The sequence below is a fragment of the Bos indicus genome, chromosome X (genome assembly GCF_029378745.1).
Source record: "Bos indicus isolate NIAB-ARS_2022 breed Sahiwal x Tharparkar chromosome X, NIAB-ARS_B.indTharparkar_mat_pri_1.0, whole genome shotgun sequence".
NCBI lineage: Eukaryota > Metazoa > Chordata > Mammalia > Artiodactyla > Bovidae > Bos > Bos indicus.
Window position 1 is genome coordinate 131728559 of NC_091789.1, and position 23798 is coordinate 131752356.

Below are 23798 nucleotides of genomic sequence, written 5' to 3' on the forward strand. Positions count from 1 at the left end.
TGTTGGAAGCAAAGACATGGGGTAATATTCCAATTACTGGCAGGTTACTCGAAGAATCAACCATGTGATTAGAGGCTTGGAAATTCCAGTCCTAGTCCCAGCCTCTAGAGACTGGAGCGGGCTGGGGAGTGAGTTTAATTACCAAGGATCAATTATTTAGTCAACTGTGTCTACACGATGAAACCTCCATACAAATCAAAAGGACAGGGTTTGAAGAGTTCCCAGGCAATGAACAGAAGGAGAGTTCAGGAGAGTGGCACCCTAGGGAGGGCACAGAAGCTCCAAGCTCTTGCCCCATGTCTTTCACTATGCATCTATCCCATCCAGCTATTCCCATGTTATATGCTTTATAATAAACTGGTGATCTATTAAAAAAAAAAGAATATTGACAACGATGGAATGCCTTACAATGATCAAATACTATTTCAATATGAAACTATGCTTTAATAGCAGTGTACAGAACTGTCTGAAAATAAACTGACTTTTTCCTTAGCCAATAAAGTATTTTCAATGCAATTACACATGCTATGGTGCTCTGTGGCAGAGTTAACTGCTTGCTCTACTGGGCTCCCTTAGCTCCTTGGTATACACGATCCTTAATTATACTGTATTCTATCTTTCTGTTTATAGGTTTTTCCTACTTTTTGGCAGGAACTGGGTCTTATATATCTTTGTTATGAAAGTTCCTGGCAAGGATTCTGACCCAGTGTGGGTATTCACTAAATTTCTTTTGAACGCTTGAATGAAAGGATGCTAGACATTAGGGAGATTACTGGGCTGTTCACTGGATCCTACTCCTTTTTTTCTCACTCAAGGGCATCTCTTGAACAATTCTACCTTACTTTCTCTTGTAGCATCAATTTCCCTTTTCTACCCGTGATTCCCATTAGCATACAAACATGCTGTAATGTCTACAGTCTTAAAAAATAAACAAACCTCTCTTCGCTAACAGCCACCCCATTACCCCTTTCTCTGGCCCCCTTTACAGAAAAACTCCTAGAAGTCTCATTTTGATTTTCAGTCTCCAATTTCTCTCCTCTTTTTTCCCCTAGCTTTATTGAAGTATTATTGACAAATTAAAATGTTACACATTAAGGCTGTACAGAATGACTTTTTGAGGTGTGAAATGTGATTGTATGTATACACACGAACACATTGTGAAATGATTACAGCAAGCAGGTTATGATATCCTTCACCTCATACAGTTACCATCTGTGTGTGCATGTATGACTGTGTCGACTGTGTGGTAAGAACACTTAAGATCTAATCTACTCTTTTAGCAAAATTCAAGTGTATATAATGGAAAACATCACAGCGGTTCTTCAAATAATTACAAATAGAACTTCTGTAGGATCCAGCAACCCTACTTCTGGGCATATTTTGAAAGGAAATGAAATCAGTATCTCCAAGAGTTCACATTCATTGTAACATTGATCACAATAGCTAAGATATGTAAACAATCCAAGTGTTCATCAATAGATGAATGAATACAGAAAACGTGGTGCATGAGCACACACACACACACACACACACAGGAATATTACTCTGCCATAAAAAGGAAATCTTGCCATCTATGATGGCATGGATGAAGCTGAAGGACATATGCTACATGAAATTAGCCAGGCACAAAACACAAATGCTGTATGATCTCACTTACATGTAGAATTTCCTCTTTTCTTTGAATCTTCTCCAATTAAGATCTTGCCCCTCAACTCCCCTAAAACTACTATTGTCAAGGTTACTAGTGCTTCCATGTTGCTAAATCCAAAAGACAATTCTCAGAACCCTTGACTTTTCTTATCTGCAACATTTGACACAGAGGATTATTCTTTTCTTGAAATACATTCTTCACTTGGCACCCAGGATACTATCTTTCTCTGGTTTTTGTCCCCTCTTCTCTTACTAAACTCAAATGCATACTTTAGAGCTCAGCAAAAATGTCATTTCCTCAGGGATATTCTTGTTGAACTTGTTCTAGGTTGGGTATCTCTGTATTTGTTTTTCTTTCATAATTTTTTTCATAGTGTGTCACTTATAGTCAAGTAAGTATTTATTAAATTAGTTGCTTGAATTCTGTCACCATTCTATAATGTAAATTTCACAAGGGAACAGAAATTTCTCTGTTGTTCACCATGGTATCTCTATCATTTACCACAGTGACTTAAACATAGTTAACAGCTCAATATTTGTTAACTGATGACCTGTTAAGAAAGTAAATAGGGGACCTTCCTCATACGTTGGAGTTAAAAATGGTCCAAGCTATACAGTTAGTTTCTATTTTCAAAGTTTCCTTTCCCTTTCTTCCTGTCAGCTTTCCATTCCCCCTCCCCCTCACTTTCCCTCCCTTTCTGACCAACCACTTTCATTATTCTAACAAACTGAGCCTGACAAAGCTGTGTGCTAATCAAGCAGAACTAGAAATCCTGCCTCCTGATTTCTTATCTAGAAACATCTCCATATTAAACTACCCATGGTGCATGTTGAAATACTACTGAATTGCTGCCTTTTTCAGTCGTATCCCTCCCCTACATTTTTAAAACTCTGGCCCCAACATGCTAAAATCATTACGTTTCAGGATGATATACAGCATCTGAGAAGTAATCTTCTCTATTACAGTTGCCAAAGAACTGGGGGAAAAAAGGCTGCAGAGAAATTTCTCTTTATGTCTGATGTACCTTTTAATTGCTCACAAAAGAAGCTTTCTCTAGAAAAATACACGCACACACAAATACACATCTGTTCTGAATATTTTAGCCAATATTTTGATGAAAATGAGTATAGTAAGGAATGTTAAGTTATAAGCATGTCACATACACCCATCAAACTCCCCACATACCAGACAGAAAAATTACTTTCAGATGGTTGACTGCATTTCTAGGAAAACATCCCGAGGTTATTTAAGGTAGAGAATCACACATTTAAAGAGGAGTAAAACTGAATTAAATGGAAAGTCAGTGCTTTTTAAAGGATAAAGGCAACATATCTGGATCTAATAAAATAAGTAAGAATGGGCACTTTGATCTCTAGGGCCATATTTTAAAATGTTCACTTCTAGATAAAAGAGTTTGGGAGGAAAAACTGGCTTGTAAACATCACAATGTGATGATTATTTAAGTACTGGATTTAACACCTTATAACAATATAAATCAAATACAAACCTGATGATTATTAACTTGAAATCTTTTTGGTTGCATTAATAGAGAAGCAAAACAAAATATAATTTCAAAGAATAAGCTATATCTTGTTTGTGAATTTTCTTACTGCTCCCTAAAAGTGATCTAGACTTTAAATGGGGAGTCACATAAAAATTGTTGAAGGAGAAAATTTTGAACCGCATCAAAAATTATAGGGAATTTTGAACACTTGATTCCAAGGCGAATTACATTTTGAACCAAATTACATTCTGCCAAGAAAGCAAATGTGCTGTACACACTGGAGTACAGAAAGGCAGGCTATTTCAGCTGAAATGTTGCCACTGTGCATAGAGACTATTCCTCTACATTAGAGGCATGTGGGAGGTCTGGGAAGAATTCAGTGGTTTAAATACTAAGTGGCAAAACAGTTCTGGGTTCTCTTCTGAAGGCTCTGGTGGGTAAAAAAGCAATGAGCTATGCTAAATACTTTTGCCTCCTGCTGTGCTCAGCAATACAGCTGTGGGAAAGAAGGATGATGTGGGGTAAATATTATTTGGTTAAAAACATCCCATTTTCCAGTTAAATATGACAATAGAGCAAAATATTTTTTAAAACAGTAGAGATGAAAAACTTGACACACACCCCAGTTAATTTCTTAGGATTTCATTGATAATCAATGTTGGAGTCAGCCTGTGAACGTAGACTTTGTAACTTCATTATATTAAAACTTGACACACACCCCAGTTAATTTCTTAGGATTTCATTGATAATCAATGTTGGAGTCAGCCTGTGAACGTAGACTTTGTAACTTCATTATATTAAGTTGCCTCAGTGATGAATTGAAGACCATTGCATTATACAAAGATTCAATTCATTTTTCTTCAAAAATAATTCACTGACATGTATGATTACTGCTTTTTAAACAACTATACTCCCAGCCAGTTTGCAACTCTTGCAAAAAGTTCTTAAAGGCTAGGTAAAGAACTTGTAGAGGATTGGAACATAAACTGTAGCTGTAACTGTGTTTGTTATCCATCCCTGAACAAAGATGGAAAATAAACTGGCTTGACATGATGTGTCATTTATAAAGTAATGTTAGGTTGTCATATGTATACTTTTAAATGGCTGTCTATTGTTTTAATTATTTGCTTTAATGTTTCCAGTCATTAAGATATTCAGTGTATAATTTTTAGTCTTTGCTTTTAACAAGATTGGATCTCACACTTGATATTTTCTATCCCCAGGGATCTATTTCTTCCAAGATTCCAGCAAATTGTCTTGCTGTGATAAAAGTAATTCTATGAGGAGCCATGCACTGATCGTTCCAGTTAGTATTTATTACTTTAGTTTGGACTTTCATCACAAATAAGATTTACTCTAGAGAATGGCTTTTCTGCATGATAAGAATGAAGACGACATTCAACAAGCTGTCTGCTGGGGCAGACTTCAAGTTAAGGATAGAGGATTTCTGTTAAGTTAGCAGTTTGCAACTTAAATTTTATCATTAGTATATGGGTCTTTAAGAGGAGCTGCAAGTCTGTATCAGTTTTTGTCAAAATATATGCCATCAAACATCAGTTACATTGGGAGGTATTTTGTGACCAAAACCAAAGAAGATGCAATGTACAAATACATTTGGGAAACCAAGATTTTCAAAGCCTTTAGTATGCTAATGTACACGTAATAATCTCCAAGACGGGGATAAAATATGCAGAGCTTCCCAATCTTAATTAACCACATAATCTCTTTCTTTTACAAAGAATCTCTTTCAGAAGTAGTGATCTGAAGAACACACATAAGAAAATGCTGGATTATTTAAGCCACATTGTGATTTGAAAGCAGACATCAACCACTCTATTTAAATTTCACCTGGCTGCTATTTAGTACATCATTTTCCCATGGAGGGAAAATGCATTCTGATTTCAATTAGGGACAGTGAGTTCCCTCCTGCTCCAAGGGATGCCATGATTAGGTTTTCTACTGTAGAGCTGGGTAAGTCATCTCAGACACTCACAAGCTTGTATTATTTCTTCCCAGAGAATATGCTGCTGCTGCTGCTAAGTTGCTTCAGTCGTGTCTGACTCTGTGCGATCCCATAGACAGCAGCCCACCAGGCTCCCCCGTCCCTGGGATTCTCCAAGCAAGAATACTAGAGCGGGTTGCCATTTCCTTCTCCAATGCATGAAAGTGAAAAGTGAAAGTGAAGTTGCTCAGTCATGTCTGACTCTTAGCCCACTAAGCTCCTCCGTCCATGGGATTTTCCAGGCAAGAATACTGGAGTGGGGTGCCATTGCCTTCTCCCGAGAATATGCTAAGTGCGAGTAAATGTAGGTTTATCATTTCAGAGCAGTAAGTTCCCAGATTGCATGAATGAAAGAAAAAGGCAATTGGCCCTATGTCATACAATGGTTCTTTGATTTTCGAGTCGTAAATATCTGACTCTGTGACAACCGATTCTTCTTAATTTAGCTAGGGTATCTCAACAGTAGCACTCATGATGTTTTGGACTGGATCATTCTTTATTGTTGGGGGGAGGGGTGTCCTCCCCCCATCATAAAACAACATTTTATGATGTTTAGTAGCATCCTGGGCTTCAACTCACCAGATGCCTGTAGCACCTCCACGTCCATTTATGACAACTACCAGGGTTCCCAGAAATTGCCAAATGTCCCCTAGGGGACAATACTGACCCAGTTACAAATCTCCTGAGTTGGTTTATTTCTATTTTTGGCTTTCCCATTTTGTCTTTAAGGGAAGCACTAATTCACTTAGTTCCTATCTTTCTGTTAATTCATTTAAAGATGTTTTTCTTTTTCTCTAATAGTTGTGTCAACTTTGTTGGTTTGCTAATTCTTCCTTTTTATCTATATATTAATATGCTGGAATTTTATTAAAAGTTTTTTTCCCCTTAATCTTACTATTATCTGTTACTTGGTTTCCTCTTGCCAGATTTCACTTTTTTGAAAGTCTCCAGCTATTCAATTTACTTAGCATATTATTTTCTCTATTCTTTTTTAAAAAGCGACTAATCTTATACTTTAAAAATACGTGGAGTCTAAATTGTTTTAAACATACCTAACATATGAAGTGATGATTTCAGTAACAGAACTTAAAAAGAAAACTTGTATCACAGAGATTTCTAGTGTTATGAGCTATTTGATGTTCTTCCTTTTACTTTTCAAAACCAAATGAAAAAAACAAGCAAACTATTTCTTTTCATAGGCATGATTTAAATGGTTGGTTATTGGGAATACTTCCATTCCTTTAGTTCGTCACTGATCCCCTCCACAGTAAAGGAGGAAGTATTAATTTGATCCATCAGCACTTCACAATCTTTGAGACACTTTTATTTATGAGCAGCAGTGATTTACTATGCCATTTAATGCACCATTACTTGAGTACTTTCTATGAGGCAAAATCAGTGCTAAGTACTTGGCATATATTTAATCCTCATAAAATTCATTTGATCCTCATCAAAATACTTTGAGTAGTATTGCTATCCCATTTTACAGATAAGGAAACAAAAGTACAGTGAGGGTAACTCTCAAGTACAAGGTCAATCAGTTATTAAAGGCCAAGCCTTGGCACCAAATTCAGTTCTATCCGACCTCAAAACTTATGCTCCATTTTTAATCAGTAAAATTATAGAGATTAAGGAAGAGCACCTTCCCTAGGTGATTACTCTAAATTTTACTTTAGACTATTTTCTATTTCCATGCCAAAATATTGCTGAACTACTTTTCCATCAGTTACACGGTCCCTTATCACCATCAGCTTGATAGTCAAAATTATTTTGTGAAGCTAACCAACATGCAGTCTTTATGAAATGTATTAAGTCAGTCCTAAATAAGAATTCCTATGAGTACAGTACTTGTCTCATATATCTGCATTTTTGATTTACTAATTTGTACTTTGTTTAGTTCTGCTTTGGAAGTAGTACATTTTACTTGAGCACAGAAATTTCTTGTGGTTAGAATCTCATTTTCTTTTGTCTCTAATAGCTGATGAATAACAGTTGGGCTATTGTTTGATAAAGACAATTTATACTAAAAAAACATAGGAGAGGGAACAAGCTTTCATTTGGAAATGTATTTGTGAATGTATTCTGCATATCTTTAAGAAATGTTTGAAATAATGCTATTAATTGTAATTCAACTGCCCAAAAGATAGAATGAAGTTGTACGACAGAGAAAGGTGATTTTGAAGTAAGATGAGAGACCCTAAAACCTTCAGACCATATCCTGACCTCACAATGATAAAGCTCAGTTCCCAGTATCACTGCCCATAGGTCCTTCATCATGCTATTACAGGTCATTTCAAGCCATGTAGTATTTATGTAGCTAAAAAGGACATGGTATTTGGTTTTCTCTTGTTCCAACTACTCCAGTGGAAAATGATCAGGTATAATATAGAAATTAATTTTCCTCAGTGCACACTGTGGACAAATAACATTTATGAGAAGCACTTGTAAAATACCAACCTTGCATTCACTTGTGTGCTTTCTATGAGGTCCTGGATTTTCAATAAATCAGAAAAGGTCTGAATTTCTTCAAACGAATACTATTCTACAATATTATTGTCAAAAATATGTTTTTATCCTATTTTTAGAAAACATGACCACTCACAACCACAAAGGGACTCAGCCAACTGTGTCTACCTTTTAGCAGGTTTATATGCACAGAAATGTGCTGTGATGGAGCAACAAGAGCAAGGAGTCTGTGAACAATGAAAAAAGAAAGTTGATGGGAAATACTATCATTCTGAAAAGTTGCCAAGCAACTAATCTCATCCAACTTGAACCTTTGCCTTTGAAGCATGAGCAGATGAGACCAAATAGTTAAAGTAATTTAATGCTATCCTTTTTTCCTTTTTATTTTCACATTACAATTTCTTTTCTTCCTTGAACTTTCTGTTTATTCATCCCATCTTATTCTTCAAAGAATTTTAAATAGCTCTTATTATTATTAATATTATTTACATGTTGAAGTATTTCAGTTCTTTGATTGTTTTCCCTCCAGTTTTACTGAGGGATAATTGACAAATAAAAATTGCATTCATTTCAGGTATACAAAATGATGATTTGATATGCATATATACTGTGAAATGATAACCACAATCAAGCTACTTAACACATCTATCAGCTCAAATACTTATCCTTTATTGTGTATGTGGTGAAAACACTTAAGATCTATTCTCTCAGCAGCACTAAAGTTTCTATGTAATAACGAAGCAGTGAAAATAAATATCTAGGACATACTGGGCACTTTCTAGTCAATTTACAGTCTGTTGTCATTAAATTCTCACAAAATGTCTATGAGACAGATATTATCATCTTCATTTAACAAATGAGAAACTGAGCCCTAGAGTGGAGTAATTAGATGGCAGACAGGATTAACAAGTATAGCTGATTATAAAGCCAATACCAGCAATCACTAATCTAGGTTGTTTACCCTACTGTATCTGTGTTTCCAGGAATCATTCTTGTTTATCTTTTTAGGAAAGTAAAACCCAATTACAGTTTCTCATTTAAAAACAGCCTAACACACTGTTGCTAACTTTACCCCTCATTTCAGCTGTCTTTTCCTAAAGTGTGTTAGGGCCATGTCTATGTGAATGCATGTTTACTGTACCATCAGGAAATACAAAACATATAGAAGAACATACATAATTAGACCTAGTTCTGCTTGATTGAAATCAGATGCTTGAATTTTGAAGGAGTAATGAAATTTTGACAAACTACTTTCCTCACTTCAGTTCAGTCACTCAGTTGTGTCCGACTCTTTGTGACCCCATGGACTGCAGCACACCAGGCTTCCCTGTCCATCACCAACTCCCGGAGCTTACTCAAACTCATGTGATGCCATGCAACCGTCTCATCCTCTGTTGTCCCCTTCTCCTCCTGCCTTCAATCTTTCCCAGCATCAGGGTCTTTTCCAATGAGTCAGTTCTTCGTATGAGGTGGCCAAAGTATCAGAGCTTCAGCTTCAGCATCAGTCCTTGCAATGAACATTCAGGACTGATTTCCTTTAGGATTGATTGGTTTGATCTCTGTGCAGTCCAAGGGACTCTCAAGAGTCTTCTCCAACATCACAGTTCAAAAGCATCAATTCTTTGGCACTCAGCCTTCTTTACAGTCCAATTCTCTCATCCATACATGACAACTGGAAAAATCATAGCTTTGACTAGATGGACCTTTGTTGGCAAAGTAATGTCTCTGCTTTTTAATATGCTGTCTAAGTTGGTCATAACTTTTCTTCTAAGGAGCAAGCATCTTTTAATTTCATGACTGCAGTCACCATCTGCACTGATTTTGGAGCCCCCCAAAATAAAGCCTCTCACTGTTTCCATTGTTTCCCCATCTACTGGCCATGAGGTGATAGGACCAGATGCCATGATCTTAGTTTTCTGAATGTTGCATTTTAAGCCAACTTTTTCACTCTCCTCTTTCACTTTCATCAAGAAGCTCTTTAGTTCTTTTTCACTTTCTGCCATAATGGTGGTGTCATCTGCATATCTGAGTTTATGGATATTTCTCCCAGCAATCTTGATTCCAGCTTGTGCTTCATCCAGTCCAGCATTTCACATGATGTACTCTGCATAGAAGTTAAATAAGCAGGGTGACAATATACAGCCTTGATGTACTCCTTTCCCAGTCTGGAACCAGTCTGTTTTTCCATGTCCAGTTCTAACTGTTGCTTCTTGCCCTGCATACAGATTTCTCAGGAGGCAGGTAAGGTGGTCTGGTATTTCCATCTCTATAAGAACTTTCCACAGTTTGTTGTGATCCACGTAGTCAAAGGCTTTGGCGTAGTCAATAAAGCAGAAGTAGATGTTTTTCTGGTATTCTCTTGCTTTTCTGATGACCCAACAGATGTTGGCAATTTGATCTCTGGTTCCTCTGCCTTTTCTAAATCCAGCTTGAACATCTGGAAGTTCACGATTCGCATACTGTTGAAGCCTGGCTTGGAGGATTTTGAGCATTAGTTTGCTAGCGTGTGAGATACGTGCAATTGTGCAATAGTTTGAGCATTCTTTGGCATTGCCTTTCTTTGGGATTGGAATGAAAACTGACCTTTTCCAGTCCTGTGGCCACTGCTGAGTTTTCCAAATTTGCTGGCATATTGAGTGCAGCACTTTCACAGCATCATCTTTTAGGATTTGAAATAGCTCAACTGGAATTCCATCACCTCTACTAGCTTTGTTCGTAGTGATGCTTCCTAAGGCCCACTTGACTTCGCATTCCAGGATGTCTGGCTCTAGATGAGTGATCAAACCATCATGGTTATCATGGTTATCTTTTTTATATAGTTCTTCTGTGTATTCTTGCCACCTCTTCTTAATATCTTCTGCTTCTGTTAGGTCCCTACCATTTCTGTCCTTTATTGTGCCCATCTTTGCATGAAATGTTCCCTTGGTATCAGATTTTCTTGAGATCTCTAGTCTTTCCCATTCTATTGTTTTCCTGTATTTCTTTGCATTATCACTGAGGAAGGTTTTCTTATCTCTCCTTGCTATTCTTTGGAATTCTGCATTCAAATGGGTATACCTTTCCTTTTTTCTTTTGCATTTAGCTTCTCTTCTTTTCTCAGCTATTTGTAAGGCCTCTTCAGGCAACCATTTTGCCTTTTTGAACTACTTTTCTACACTTTAGCAAAATATTTTCATATTATTTAGTTAGCTAGTAACACTGATAGAGTCAACAAATATCAAGGTTCTACCACTTACTAGCTGGGTAAGATATTTAACTCATTTATAAAGTAAGGATTCTATTAGTTATCTACCTCTTGGGGTTGTGAGGATTAAATGGGTTAATGCTTTTTAGAATGAAAGTAAAAGTAGTTCAATCATGTCCAACTCTTTGCGACCCCATGGACTATACAGTCCATGGAATTCTCCAGGCCAGAATATGGGAGTGGGTAGCCTTTCCCTTCTCCAGGGGATCTTCCCAACCCAGGGACTGAACCCAGGTCTCCCTCATCGGAGGTGAATTCTTTACCAGCTGAGCCACAAAGGAAAGCCCAAGAATACTGGAGTAGGTAGCCTATCCTTTCTCCAGCGGATCTTCCCAACCCAGGAATTGAACCAGGGTCTCCTGCCTTGCAGGTGGATTCTTTACCAACTGACCTATGAGGTAAGCCCAATGCTTTTTAAAGGCATACATAAAAGCTCAACAAGTATTTACTTATTTTCTAGATAGGCCATCCACTGTCTATCCATACTGTATTTATCTTATGGCTTAGGGCAAATAACTGATCTTTTAATTCACTCTTACCCACGAATAGTGGGTCCATGATATAAACTGAGAAGTTGGTTAACAAATATGATAAAGCATTTAATAAACCTCCAGTCTTGAAATAAATAAAGTTCATGATTAGGATATTTTCAAGTATTTTTCTTTATATCTGTTTCTTTGTCACTGAGTCTAATAACAGAGTGTCTGTAAATTTTAATTTTTGTCTTATATATCTAACTTTAAAATATGAATGAAGACAAAAGCACATAGTAAAAACTGTATTATGTTTCTCCTTTGCTTCTCAAAACACTATCTAGATTCTTAAAATCTTAACTCTGAACCTCTTTGAGTAAATAGGTAACTGGGAAGTTAATAGGTAGCGATGGTGGCTAAGTCCACACACTGGAAGATAAGGATATTTGCAATGAAGAACTAAGTTGAACTGTAAGGCTAAAGGACTTATACAATGCTTTTAAGGTATTTCACAAGTGGTAACAAGTTAAATTACTCTCATTTTCAGAAAATATAAATTGTGAACTTTTTTTTTGGTAATCAGGGTTTTTTTTTTGTTATATACTTCAGCAGGATCAAGCATTTCATTATCATTATTTTTAAACCCAAGAGAATATTGTCATACTTGGGGATCCATATAATGGGACCATTTTATAGGTTAAATGAAGTTGTCATCAATTAGTACTTATTAAGGGTTGAAGTTACTAATACTTGGGGCCTTTAGGGGATGGGCTGGGAGATTTATATGAACTCTCAGATCTCAGTACTAGGTTTGAGAGGGTGTCAAGTATTTGGTAGGGATAGCTAGCATTGAGAAACCCTGAATGATGACTATTCATCATTTAAAACTCAGCATAAACGTCACTTATATTTCTGTGACTTCCCAGGAAGACACTGGGACTTCAACTCCCATGCTACTGCAGCACTTTGTTCACTTTCCTCCTTACCTAAAGTTGCTGCTGCACTGCATCTCTTTGTTCTTTCCCTTTGGGTTATGACTGCCTTCCAGGCAAGATTTATGTTTTATTCATCTTTGCATCCCCAGTGCCTGGCTGACTTTATACACACAACAAATATCAGCTGAATGCATTAACAGATAAATTACTCTTTGGGAATGTTATGGCCAGAAATTCATGTATGTGACAAGTAGGTTTTATCACTTAAGATCTGATTTTAAAAAGGTAAATATACATTAAACTGCTAGTTACATGGAACAATTTTCCAGTCGTGCCAGGGAATCTCTACTGTAGTATCTCTAAAGTATCTCTAAGTGAAAGTTCAGGCTATATTTCAGGTTCAAAATTAAAAAAAAAAAAAAAAAAACACTTTCAAATCCAAAAGTAAAAGAACTTTTGTTTTTACTTCCTTATTCCTCTTTTAAGTATATATACATTTATTTTCTCCTAAGTTGTTTATAAAAACACTTTAGGTATCTATAGGATATCTACATTTTCTAAAATTTAAATGGTATTCTATTTTATTGGAAGAGGTATGATTTGTGGAACATGATAGCACTAGGTGCTTTAAACCATAGTCTGAAGGAACTAACAGTTCACAGCTATTTAAGTAAGGCCTTGGTAAACTATGTTTCATAAAGCTATCAATAATCAACTTTATCTAGTGACTATACTTTCCCCTTATATATTCTTATCTACTTTAATACAAGTAGAAAACAGCCAGAAAATTCTGGGACATAAAAAAAAGAAGAGTTGATATACATTTGTTTGAGCAGGCTCCAGGAGTTGGTGAGGGACAGGGAAGCCTGACGTGCTGTAGTCCATGGAGACACAATGATTCGGACACGACAGAGCAACTGAACTGAATGCTTATCTAATAATATGTAGTCAATAAGTACTTGTGGAATGAATGCAGAAAAATAAAAATCTCGTGATGAGGCAGGGGCGGGGATAACGAAGGTGGCAGGCAGAAGTTTACTGCAGAAGTTTACAATGTAATAGTAGAGAAAAGCAAAGGTGCAAATACCTTCAATTTATGACAGTTCAAAATAAGTGCCACCAGGGTAGTATAAATGAGGAGCACATGAAAAAACAGCACATGTACAGAGAATAATATAAAGCATGATAGGTAGGGTTCTATTACTTAGGATCGTTTTGGGCAAAATTTTCCATACTTAATTATTACTCATTATTACCAAAAAGCTGTAATGAAATAGGGTGTCAGTTATAAAGTATGTGATGACCAATCTTTTGGGACCACAGGAGGGAGGCATATGGCCATGGTGAACAAGTAAGGCAAGTAAGTGGAAAGAGAAAGTTAAAAATAACTTTCTTTCTCTTCAGCTTCCACTGATCAAATCTGCACTTATCAGCAAGGATCCTGCCCTTCTCCTAAAACTGGAAAGCAAGGAGTACAGAATTCCAATTAAATCTATTCATTCTTGTAAGAGGACCATAGACTTTACTACTCTAACACTAGGCAAATTTATCTGCAAATGGTTCAGCTAAACTATATCAATTCTGGGTTACTTTCTTGGTCATGCATGGAAAAATAGGAGTCAGATAAAAAAAAATATCCTGGGACATGGTAACTCTAGGCCCATCTTTGCTTTAAATATGTTATGTCCTTTCTATTTAAAATCCACTCAAAATTTACCACTTCTTATAAAAAAACAAAGCAAAAATTGAGATGAAATTTTACCCAGAAAAGTCCATCTAAGATTTTTTTAATATCTGAGAAATACAGAAATTTTATTTTAAGTAAGTTAACAGTTAAGTATTGATTAAAAAAGGAAAAAAACCCCTCTTGAACTACTTCAGTTTGGCAACCTGTGATACACAAAAATTACATGTGATTCAAAAAGGGGTCTATGTATCGTTAAGTTAAAACACTGCCTTTGGAAGGCAATTATTCTTGCTTACCTTTGGAAAATTTAGAGTAAATTTTAATGTCATGCCTTATATTGTTGAGATTCCACTTGGAAGCACACAACAGAAATAGATCAAAGATTCAAAAGCTCTCAGGTAATTTTCACAACCAAAAAGCCTAGGAAAAAAAACTGAGATTCCCATACCAGACATAAACTCCTTCATCAACGTAAGAGAAGACTTCTTACCATAAGTTGGGGTGCTTTCTCGTCTTCCTTGACTACTTGATCTTCCCTTTTCATATTCATAACAATACAAGACAGTGTCTTCCTCGACAATATTAAACCTCTTTCGATATTCTTGATCCAGAAATGAGTTTGGTGATTCAGATCCCTTATGCACTGGCTTGCCCACCATGTGTCCTCTGAGGTCTTCACAAGGGAGGTTTCCTTTTTCATCCCTAAAGAAAGGGTAAAGGAGAAGGATGTCGGGAAGTGTTAGGGAGGTAAAATGGCAGAGGGTTTAAAGTAGTAATAATATCCTTCCTGTATATCTTCTGATCTTTCCAAGCTTTCTTTGATGTTTATAGGGCAATTTTTAATCATTCCTATTTTGCAGGGAAAAAAAAGTGCCAAGACTCAGAGAGGTTGAATGACTAGCCTAAAGGTTACACAGGTAATAAATGACACAGCTAGACATGGACTATGGATAATCTAACTCCTGCTCTAGTTCATGTTCACCATACTATGGCATATAAAAGAAATCATCTCAGCACATAAATTGCTTTTACTGCTTAAGAAAATAGGTATAATATTAACAATGCTAACAATATAGGCTGCTTCTGCCAGTTCATCTAACTGATTCATGGTAATATTTGCACTGCTTAAAAACATAGATGTATTTAAGAACTACCACCTCTGTGAGGGTACTGTGACCTTAAGAACCAAGTTAGCACTATATAAAGTGGTATTTTAAGAATTTCAAACAGTTTGTTATTAATAAAATAACCTTAGTGAAAAGAATTACACTCTGTATTTAAACGGTATATATCTAGTTTAATAGTAAAAAAGATATGTTCCTGGAACTCATTCTAAATGGATATATCAAAATTTCACTACATATTAGCAACATTTCTTGTGGAGAGAGGGTGGAGAAACTTGATCATATACAGAATTTAAGAATGGGATTTAAGATGATGACAAGATGATATTTTCTTCTATAGGATTCTGAAAAGAAAAATCTCTAATAATTTATGAGATCCCTAAAACTCTTACTCACACAAAGTATTAATCACACAGCCCAGGTGATTGGACCCATAATGAGTGGTGTTTCAGTAGAAATATTCCATTTAGGATTAGTTAAAATGAACTTTGTTTATCTTATGATAATTTCACTAACCAGCTATGAAATTTTTATTAGAGAAGCTCACATTCTAGAACATGACTATAAATGCAAATGCAGTATTTCTTTCTTCATGGATCATTAATTTTATTTCTTCCAATTTCTATTTCCAGTTCTACCCTAAACAGAACCATGAATCGTATCAAACCAAATAAAATTTAACTTTATGTTAAATGCCAAGGGTGAAATCTTAACTCTACAGAATAAACTGAATTAAAACAAAACAGAGAAAAATACCAAATTTTAATTGATCTACTAAGTCTTATGAGATGGTGATGAGCTTATAAATGCCAATTCTAAAATATGAGTTTCAGTTCAGCAAAAATACTATACTTTTATACTACAGTATACTATATCTCAGGTATACGTTGGGTTTGTCCAAATGAAGAGAACTATATTCTTATTATTTGAACTATGTAGAAAGTAGTAAATAATATTCAAGAAGGAATCAGCAAGCTGGCACTCCTTAATTTTTTTTAAATAAAAGTGTTGCTACTTACCAAATTGTAACTATGGAAGTTAGTTCTTAAACAAGAAGAAGGAAATATAAAACCCAGGAACATATATTTTCGGCTAGCTAAAAACTTTTCCTGAACAAATTGCCTGGCACTTTTTGTTAAGTCAGACCTCTAGCAAAAAGAAACTGACACTGCAATTAGCTTGGAAACAGCCCTAATGAACCTGGGGCACTGGAGAAGGTTATGCCTCTTTATAAGTGGGCAGATGTTTCTATCAGTCCTGTGACATTAATATTAATGCAGCTGAGATCAGAGGGTGATTCAATTCTCACCACACTCTTTATAGGGATACACCCTGTGGTAGAAAATGGGAAGGGCTGGTATTCCTGATTCTATCATGATATGAAAGAGGGGCCTTATGCCAACAAAGAAGATTTATTAGACATGTCTATATGGAATGCATTTAATAAAGCTAAATTAAGAAAAGTATAAACCAAAACCAAACTTTACAGTATAATTAATTGATACATGACTTGCATATACAAGTGTGTGTGCCTATGTGTATATGTACTCATATTCTGCATTCTGTCTTTTCGTTCAGTCGTATCCAACTCTTCATGACTCCAGGGACTATACAGTCCATGGAATTCTCTGGGCCGGAATACTGGAGTGGGTAGTCCTTCCCTTCTCCAGGGGACCTTCCCTATCCCGGGATCGAACGCCTGTCTCCTGCATTGGCAGATGGACTCTTTACCATTTGAGCCACTAGGGAAGCCCTATACAGCTACCAGTTCAGTTCAGTCACTCAGTCGTGTCTGACTCTTTGTGACTCATGAACTGCAGCACGCCAGGCCTCCCTGTCCATCACCAACTTCCAGAGTTTACCCAAACTCATGTCCATTGAGTCAGTGATGCCATCTAACCATCTCATCCTCTGTCGTCCCCTTCTCCTCCTGCCTTCAATCTTTCCCAACATCAGGGTCTTTTCAAATGAGTCAGCTCTTCGCGTCAGGTGGCCAAAATATAAAAAACCTACGCTTTTGCTCTAAAAAGTGTTTAAGGGAATCGATGAAAAGCTAGAGCACTGCTTCATTGTACTATCTTTATATTTAATGGCTCATAGTAAAATTAATGAGATAAATTAGTACTTAAACTTCATAGTTGTGCAAGATTTATAAATCCTTAGTTTTCAAGATAAAATAAAGAATTTTGGTTAAGTATGAAAGTTCACTATCTACTTTGATACTGAAATTGTATATAGTCATATAATAAAAAATGGACTAAACTTCACTCACATCATATATATGAGTGTTTTCTCTCTCAGTGAAAAAGTCATTTTTGTGATCACATTCTTTTACTGGAATAAATGTGTTTGAAGAATGATAATCACATGAAGAAAAGTCTATTCCTAGCATTTTTAAGGTTTTTTGGTTTTAAGATGAGAAAGCTCTTATTATTCACAATTCAAATTATCACCAAAATGCCTATCCTATAAAGACAAATGTTTTAAATGTAGGAAAAAAAGAAATGCTTAGATGAGTTTAATTAGATGAATCTTTCATCATGAAAATAAGGGGGAAAATGCCATGGCCGTTACTATAAAAGAATGACAAATGCAAAAAGTTTTATGACTATAACTTCAAGTGAAATTAGAAAATGCTGATAATTTATATGAGGCTGTGGTACAAAGGGACTCTGATGTATGTATTTTCTAACTGATATATCAAATGACTGTGTGACTAGGTACTAATAATTTGACTCAGAATACAGTTAGAACATTCTGTTAAATTACATGCTAGACTAAGAATCAATTAAAGTGAGAGATAAGACTCTAATTATGAATTTTCCTGAAAAGTATGGAGCATTCAAGCAATACTACCAAAACAAGTACTATGGTGTTGATACTTTAGTCTCTTGCATTCTGTTTTTGTAAATAGCACGTTTAAAGCTTTTTATTGACTTCAATTTATTGCCTTCATATCTGCACCACACTTGGAGGACAGAACTAAATTCTTTAAAACTCTTGTCTTCTGAAGTACATTTTAAATATGTTGTCTAGGAAATACTGTCTTTATTACAAGTTCCTCCCTATCCAAGAGGCAAGGAAAGAACATAAAAAAACTGCAGAGATTTGCTAAAAAATAGTTTTCTGATGCTTATCTGGACATGTGGCACTCTGACAAATAAGGTCTTTTAAATAATCATTTGTCCTGAATAAAATCTTTCCAATGAAAACAAACCAAAAGAGGCATTTCCTATGTGAAATACACATGCTTTTATTGTTCCTTTTACAGGAATATTTAAAAAGTCCAACACTACCTTAATTAAAATTCAACTTACATTTGACTAGGATATCAAATCAATTTGTACAACTGATTGTAAATCTAACATAAGAGTATAAATTATATATTAGTAAGATTTTTGAAATGCCAGCTTAGCAAATTATATCTTCTCACAAACCATGTTCTCACAACATTTAATTTTAAAAAAAAGACCTTAAATGTTTTTAGAATTGGCTGTAGTTTTATTACTAGATGACAACACAGGATTCGCAGACATGCCATGTTGTCATGTAGCATTTAGACTGTTAAATGTCTGTAGCATCATAGCCAATAGAATGAAGCATTAGATGTATTAAAGTAAAGAACAATGAAAAGTAATTAAAAAGAGGAATTTCCGTGCTTTGATTTACTAAAGAATTTTAATATTAAGTATAGCTTGAAAACATGAGACATTAAATTATTGTTTTTGAATGACTGCACAACTAATTTAAAAACTGAATCAAATACTTTGTGATTGGTATTAATTATCTCCATTTAGTGCTGGCCTTTTCCCATAATTTTTGTATTCCACAGGCTGGAAACCAGAATGCTTTTGGACAGAATGCATGATGGCACAGAATTATATTCTTCCACCTGCCAGGAATTTCAAATAGGAATGTGGAACATGAAATAGAGATACAGCCTCCAGAAACCTGAAAATAGACTTTAAAAGCAACTCATTCTCTTTGCAAACTCCTTCTACTTTCTGAAAGAAAACATTAATGAACTAACCAAGTGGAAACTGTAGATACAGAGGTATTGGGGGAAAATACACTCTCTCTCATTATCATCCAAGAAAAAAAAAAATTCTTCCTAATTACATACATTTAAGAAGGCATAAAAGTTACCTGTAACTTTCTCATTTAGAGAAAAAGTATGGAATGCTGCAAAGTAACCTGAGATTTCTTTTCTTTGTCAAAGAGCCTCAATAATTTTTTTTCACTTACTAAAAAAACCCTAAATTGTTACTTTTATATTAGTTTCCTATTATTTCCTATTATATGAGATAATGTTTATAAGACATTTAATGTAGAGTGTTTAATACAAATCATGGTTATTGATATTAACTAGAATACAAGTCTCTAAGTTGTTGTTTAGTTGCTAAGTCATGTCCAGCTCTTTTGTGACCCTGTGGACTGCCAAGCTCCTCTGTCCATGGGATTTTCCAGGCAAGAATACTGGAGTGGGTTGCCACTTCCTCCTCTGGGGGATAATCTCAACTGAGGGATTGAACCTGCATCTCCTGCACTGGCAGGCGGATTCTTTACCGCTGAGCCACCTGGGAAGCCCACAGTCTCTATAATGTAATGTTTTTTTCCAGAATGTGCTCAGAATTCTTAACTGAGAAAATATTCAAGGTGTTCCATGAGAATTTACTTCACAGTTTTCATGTACTGAGGTCAGTCTTTAGCTGGAAGCTACACAGAACAAAACGATGGTTAGTTTGATACCTGGGAATATATGGTTCTGCAGGAGGAGGGGGGATGTAGAGATCCTGAAGGGCAGAACTGTCTCTTTTGGTGGGTGTACTGATGGTGCTGGAAGGCGTGGCAACGCTGCTTGTGGGACTTCTAGGTATAAGAGGCTGGTTAAAATGAAAAAGAAAATACATACGCACACAAACAACACACAAACAACAACAACAACAACAACGACACATAGTTATCAATTTTAAGTGATCTATTTCTACAAAGTTTTTAAACTTGGCTGAAATCAAGAAGTATGTTATTTAGCACATGGATATTCCTTTGAATCTTAAAAAACAAACAGATTTCCATTTAGTTCCTAACTCACCTTATTGTGTGGCATAATCAGTTAAAGCTATTTGTAAGGTAATAATATCACGCAGTGTTTCATAATGGAGAGATCTATCTCACAGTTAGAAACGTATTTGAATTTGCTTTGTTAGAATTCCACTTTTGAAAGAAAGATAATAAAGACTAACTTCCAAAAGAATGAGCTCACTTATATCCTGACTGATTATACAAGAAAGATTATTTCAAATCTTTTCCCAAAAGAGATGCATTATACTCCTAAGTCAGTAGAAAGTCACAGATTCTCAGAAAATGTTACAAAAATAGAGTATGAAAGGCTAATATGAGAATATTTCCTAGGAAAATGTACTTCTTCCATAAATATAAACAATACTGTCTTCTCAAAGTCATTTTATGGTACATCTTCAAAAGTATGGTGATTAGTGTGACACAATCATTTCACTTGTCATAGGCACACACATTTACCATTGCTTAAAACAACTTTTAATTGTATACCTATAGATCTTATTTTCATGCCTGTATTTACCTATTAAGTTTTTTAAAAATTAAGATATTCTATTTACTGAATTAAGCAATACATCAGGATGCATTAACTTATGAACACTCCCAATTCTAAGCATCATAGCATTTGGAAATGATACTGTCGTTTGAGAAATTACTCTAAAGTGAAACTAAAATTCACACATGTTCATGTTTATCTTACAGATATCTGACTTATTAGCTACATATACAATAACATTGAGAAATAAGAACTTCAATGTAATCGCAAACAAAAATGATGATCACAAAATGAACTGCATCTTCACATGACAAGATGTTGCCATTTTAGCCAGTATGAAAACACTTTTAGGATAGCTGTATATAGACCCATAGTTCTATTACTTTAACATGTATTGCTGGACACTTAAAAAATGGCATAGTACAACTATTTTATATTATGACAATATTTTTTTACAGATAAACAAAATTTGTTCAAAAATCCAAGCATAAATACAATGTACAATGTAGGTCCCTGGGGTAGGCTACATAGTTTATGGCTTAGTTCATGGTTTTTGACCTTCCTTTTTACACAGCTCACCTTAATAGCTTGAAATCACACATCCTGCCAAAATGACGGTTAAGTTTTAATCTATGTGAAATAGAAATTAAAGAAAGAGAGAGAGAAGGGAAAAATAATTGATAATTTATTTTGGGATTCTAGAATATTGTATCTTATATGATATTTAAAAAGTCTGGAAGTTTACATGTCGAAGAATTTTGATATATTTTGAAAGCATATGGTAAAGACTATGTTGTTTATGTTTAAATATGCTGACTTTGGAATAGCACTAAGTTAAATTATGTGTGTCTTTTAGAAACAAAAATTTTGGCAATGGGAAATTCTGAAATTTATATAGGTAATCAGGAGTCGCCTGTACAGATGAACACCATGAAGCCTGAGGAAATAAAGAATTATATCATTTCTAAGAATGTATTACAAGTCTCTCCAATATATCTTTGAATGATAGGATCTTTAGGTTAAGTGTGATCTGTAATGTGACTGTTTACAAATTTTTCCTGTCAGGATATCTTATTATTAAATACAAATGACACTAAACAACAAATCTAAACAAAATTTCATAATTATAGAAATGTAAAGAAAACATTAATTACACAGTACATTACTTGCCAACATTTTCTATAACTGATGCACTGTGAGAGAAAAACGTATATTCAGTATGCTTTTTAAATGCTCTAATATGCTCTTATTTTAAATTATCTTTAACACTATGAGTGAACTTAAAAACAAGTTCTAAAAACATAACGTTAAAAAAATAATCTAAACATTTTTTATTCTCTTTCTTCTTTTCTAGGATTACTAAATTCTGAAGACTTTTCTCCTTTTATTTTACCATCTGTAGAACTAAAGATAATTTCTCTTGGTATCTATTCCTGTCCTCCCCAAAGAGGTAGGAAGGAAGGAAAAAAGGAGTAGTAATAGTCAGTGATTACAAGTGAAGTGTGAGGTAAGGACCAATAAAAGTATTTTCTTCTGCCTGGACTGTTACAAGGATTGTCTATTTAGGGTACTTGATCCTTCTCCTTCCAGGAACTTTAAATATTAGTCGTGTCAACTTCCTTCAAATTGATATTTTCTATAGGTTTCTATTTTCAGCACAGATTTGCTATTAATGTTCTCAGCATAGTTAAATTAGCAGCAAAAATGTAGAAGAAAAAGACAGATATACTTAAATAACAGGTTTGATTGTCTCAGCTGGTTCAATTAATTCAAGTGGTTGGAAAAAACAACTTATTCTTTCAGAGAAAGAAGAAATTAGTCGATTCTGTTAACTCTACTTACTAGTTATTTTACTAACTGGTAAATCATAGAAAACATTTAAATTGGTTTATCATGCAGATGTCTGGCTGGTTAAATCAGTATGCCTTGTACTAAGTATAAGACACATGACAAATAATAAATTTATTCAGTATATTTTTATCAAGCTAATTCAAACTAAAAAGTAAAAATTATTCTTGAGAATATTTTAAAGAAGACATTAAGCAATGGAAAAATAAAGTATGGCAAAATAGAATCTTCATGGGAAAATGGAAATAGCTACTTAACCGCAAAGGAAATTTGTGATCATTTATAACGCCTTTAAAAAGCTCTAAGTTAGGACAAGAATTGAAACGTTACAAAATATAAATGACAAAAGAATGAAAATGGCATTAAAGAACATTAGAAAGATAGGCAAAATGTGACTAAATAAAGCACAGAATAAATGATGCTATTAGTTGAAATTATCAGTGAGAAATTCCTAGGTGTAACAAATGCCATTAAAATTACACTTACCACCAATAACTATCTAATACACACAAAAAGTGGAAAACACAGCTTTGCTCAAATCAAAAAGTTCTCATGTATACCTGTGATGGATTCATTTTGATACTGGGCAAAACTAATACAATTATGTAAAGTTTAAAAATAAAATAATATTAAAAAAAAAAAGTTCTCTCTGTATTTAATTCAAAATTTAACAGACATATGCCTGAGTTCAGACAAAAACCTAAATATGTGAGTATAATAATGCAGAAGGATAGTTTTTCCTACCTTGGTAACATTTACATTAAAAATTTCTTCATAAAATAGTATAAGGAAAGTACTTTACCATTGTGCTATTAAGAATTTCCAATTTAAGGAAAAAGAGTAGAAATAAAGGATACTTTTTTTTTAATTGTACCACTTTGCTATTTTGACTCTTTCTCTTATAATGGGAAAATCTGCATAGGAAGAGAATTAAGAACTATTATCACTTATGGATAAAATACAAGGGTATTTTAAGACCGCATCTTGTAACTCAAATAAGCATGAAGCTTCAGTATAACTTGATCCACTTCGGTATGCAATCAAGCATGACATGGATCCATCTTGGATTCTATCCAAGTGGGTTTATTTTCTGAAAGGACCTTTCGACAAAATTTATTTTTCATATCCCAACAGTTCTAATGACAAAGTTTTCCTTCCAGATTCAATGAGGCTCCAACAGGAAGGACATATTTTGCATACATACTGTTACTCTTCTAAAAGAAATCTATGACAGATTTTTTGGGGCACAGGCATGCATATGTTGAAATATCCAAATCGTAAATAAAATGATC

General features: G+C 34.7%; 1 protein-coding gene across 5 annotated transcripts in view; it reads right to left on the reverse strand.

Annotated features, from left to right (window-relative positions):
• Positions 1 to 23798, reverse strand: part of CNKSR2 (connector enhancer of kinase suppressor of Ras 2) — a 285732-nt gene that overhangs the window by 95987 nt on the left and 165947 nt on the right. For all 5 annotated transcript variants that reach the window (XM_070784406.1, XM_070784405.1, XM_070784408.1 and 2 more), the window contains 2 exons: positions 19836 to 19969; positions 14453 to 14664 (listed from right to left, as the gene is read on the reverse strand). In XM_070784406.1, coding sequence (XP_070640507.1) covers positions 14453 to 14664; positions 19836 to 19969 — 346 coding nt within the window. The remainder of the gene's footprint in view (positions 1 to 14452; positions 14665 to 19835; positions 19970 to 23798) is intronic.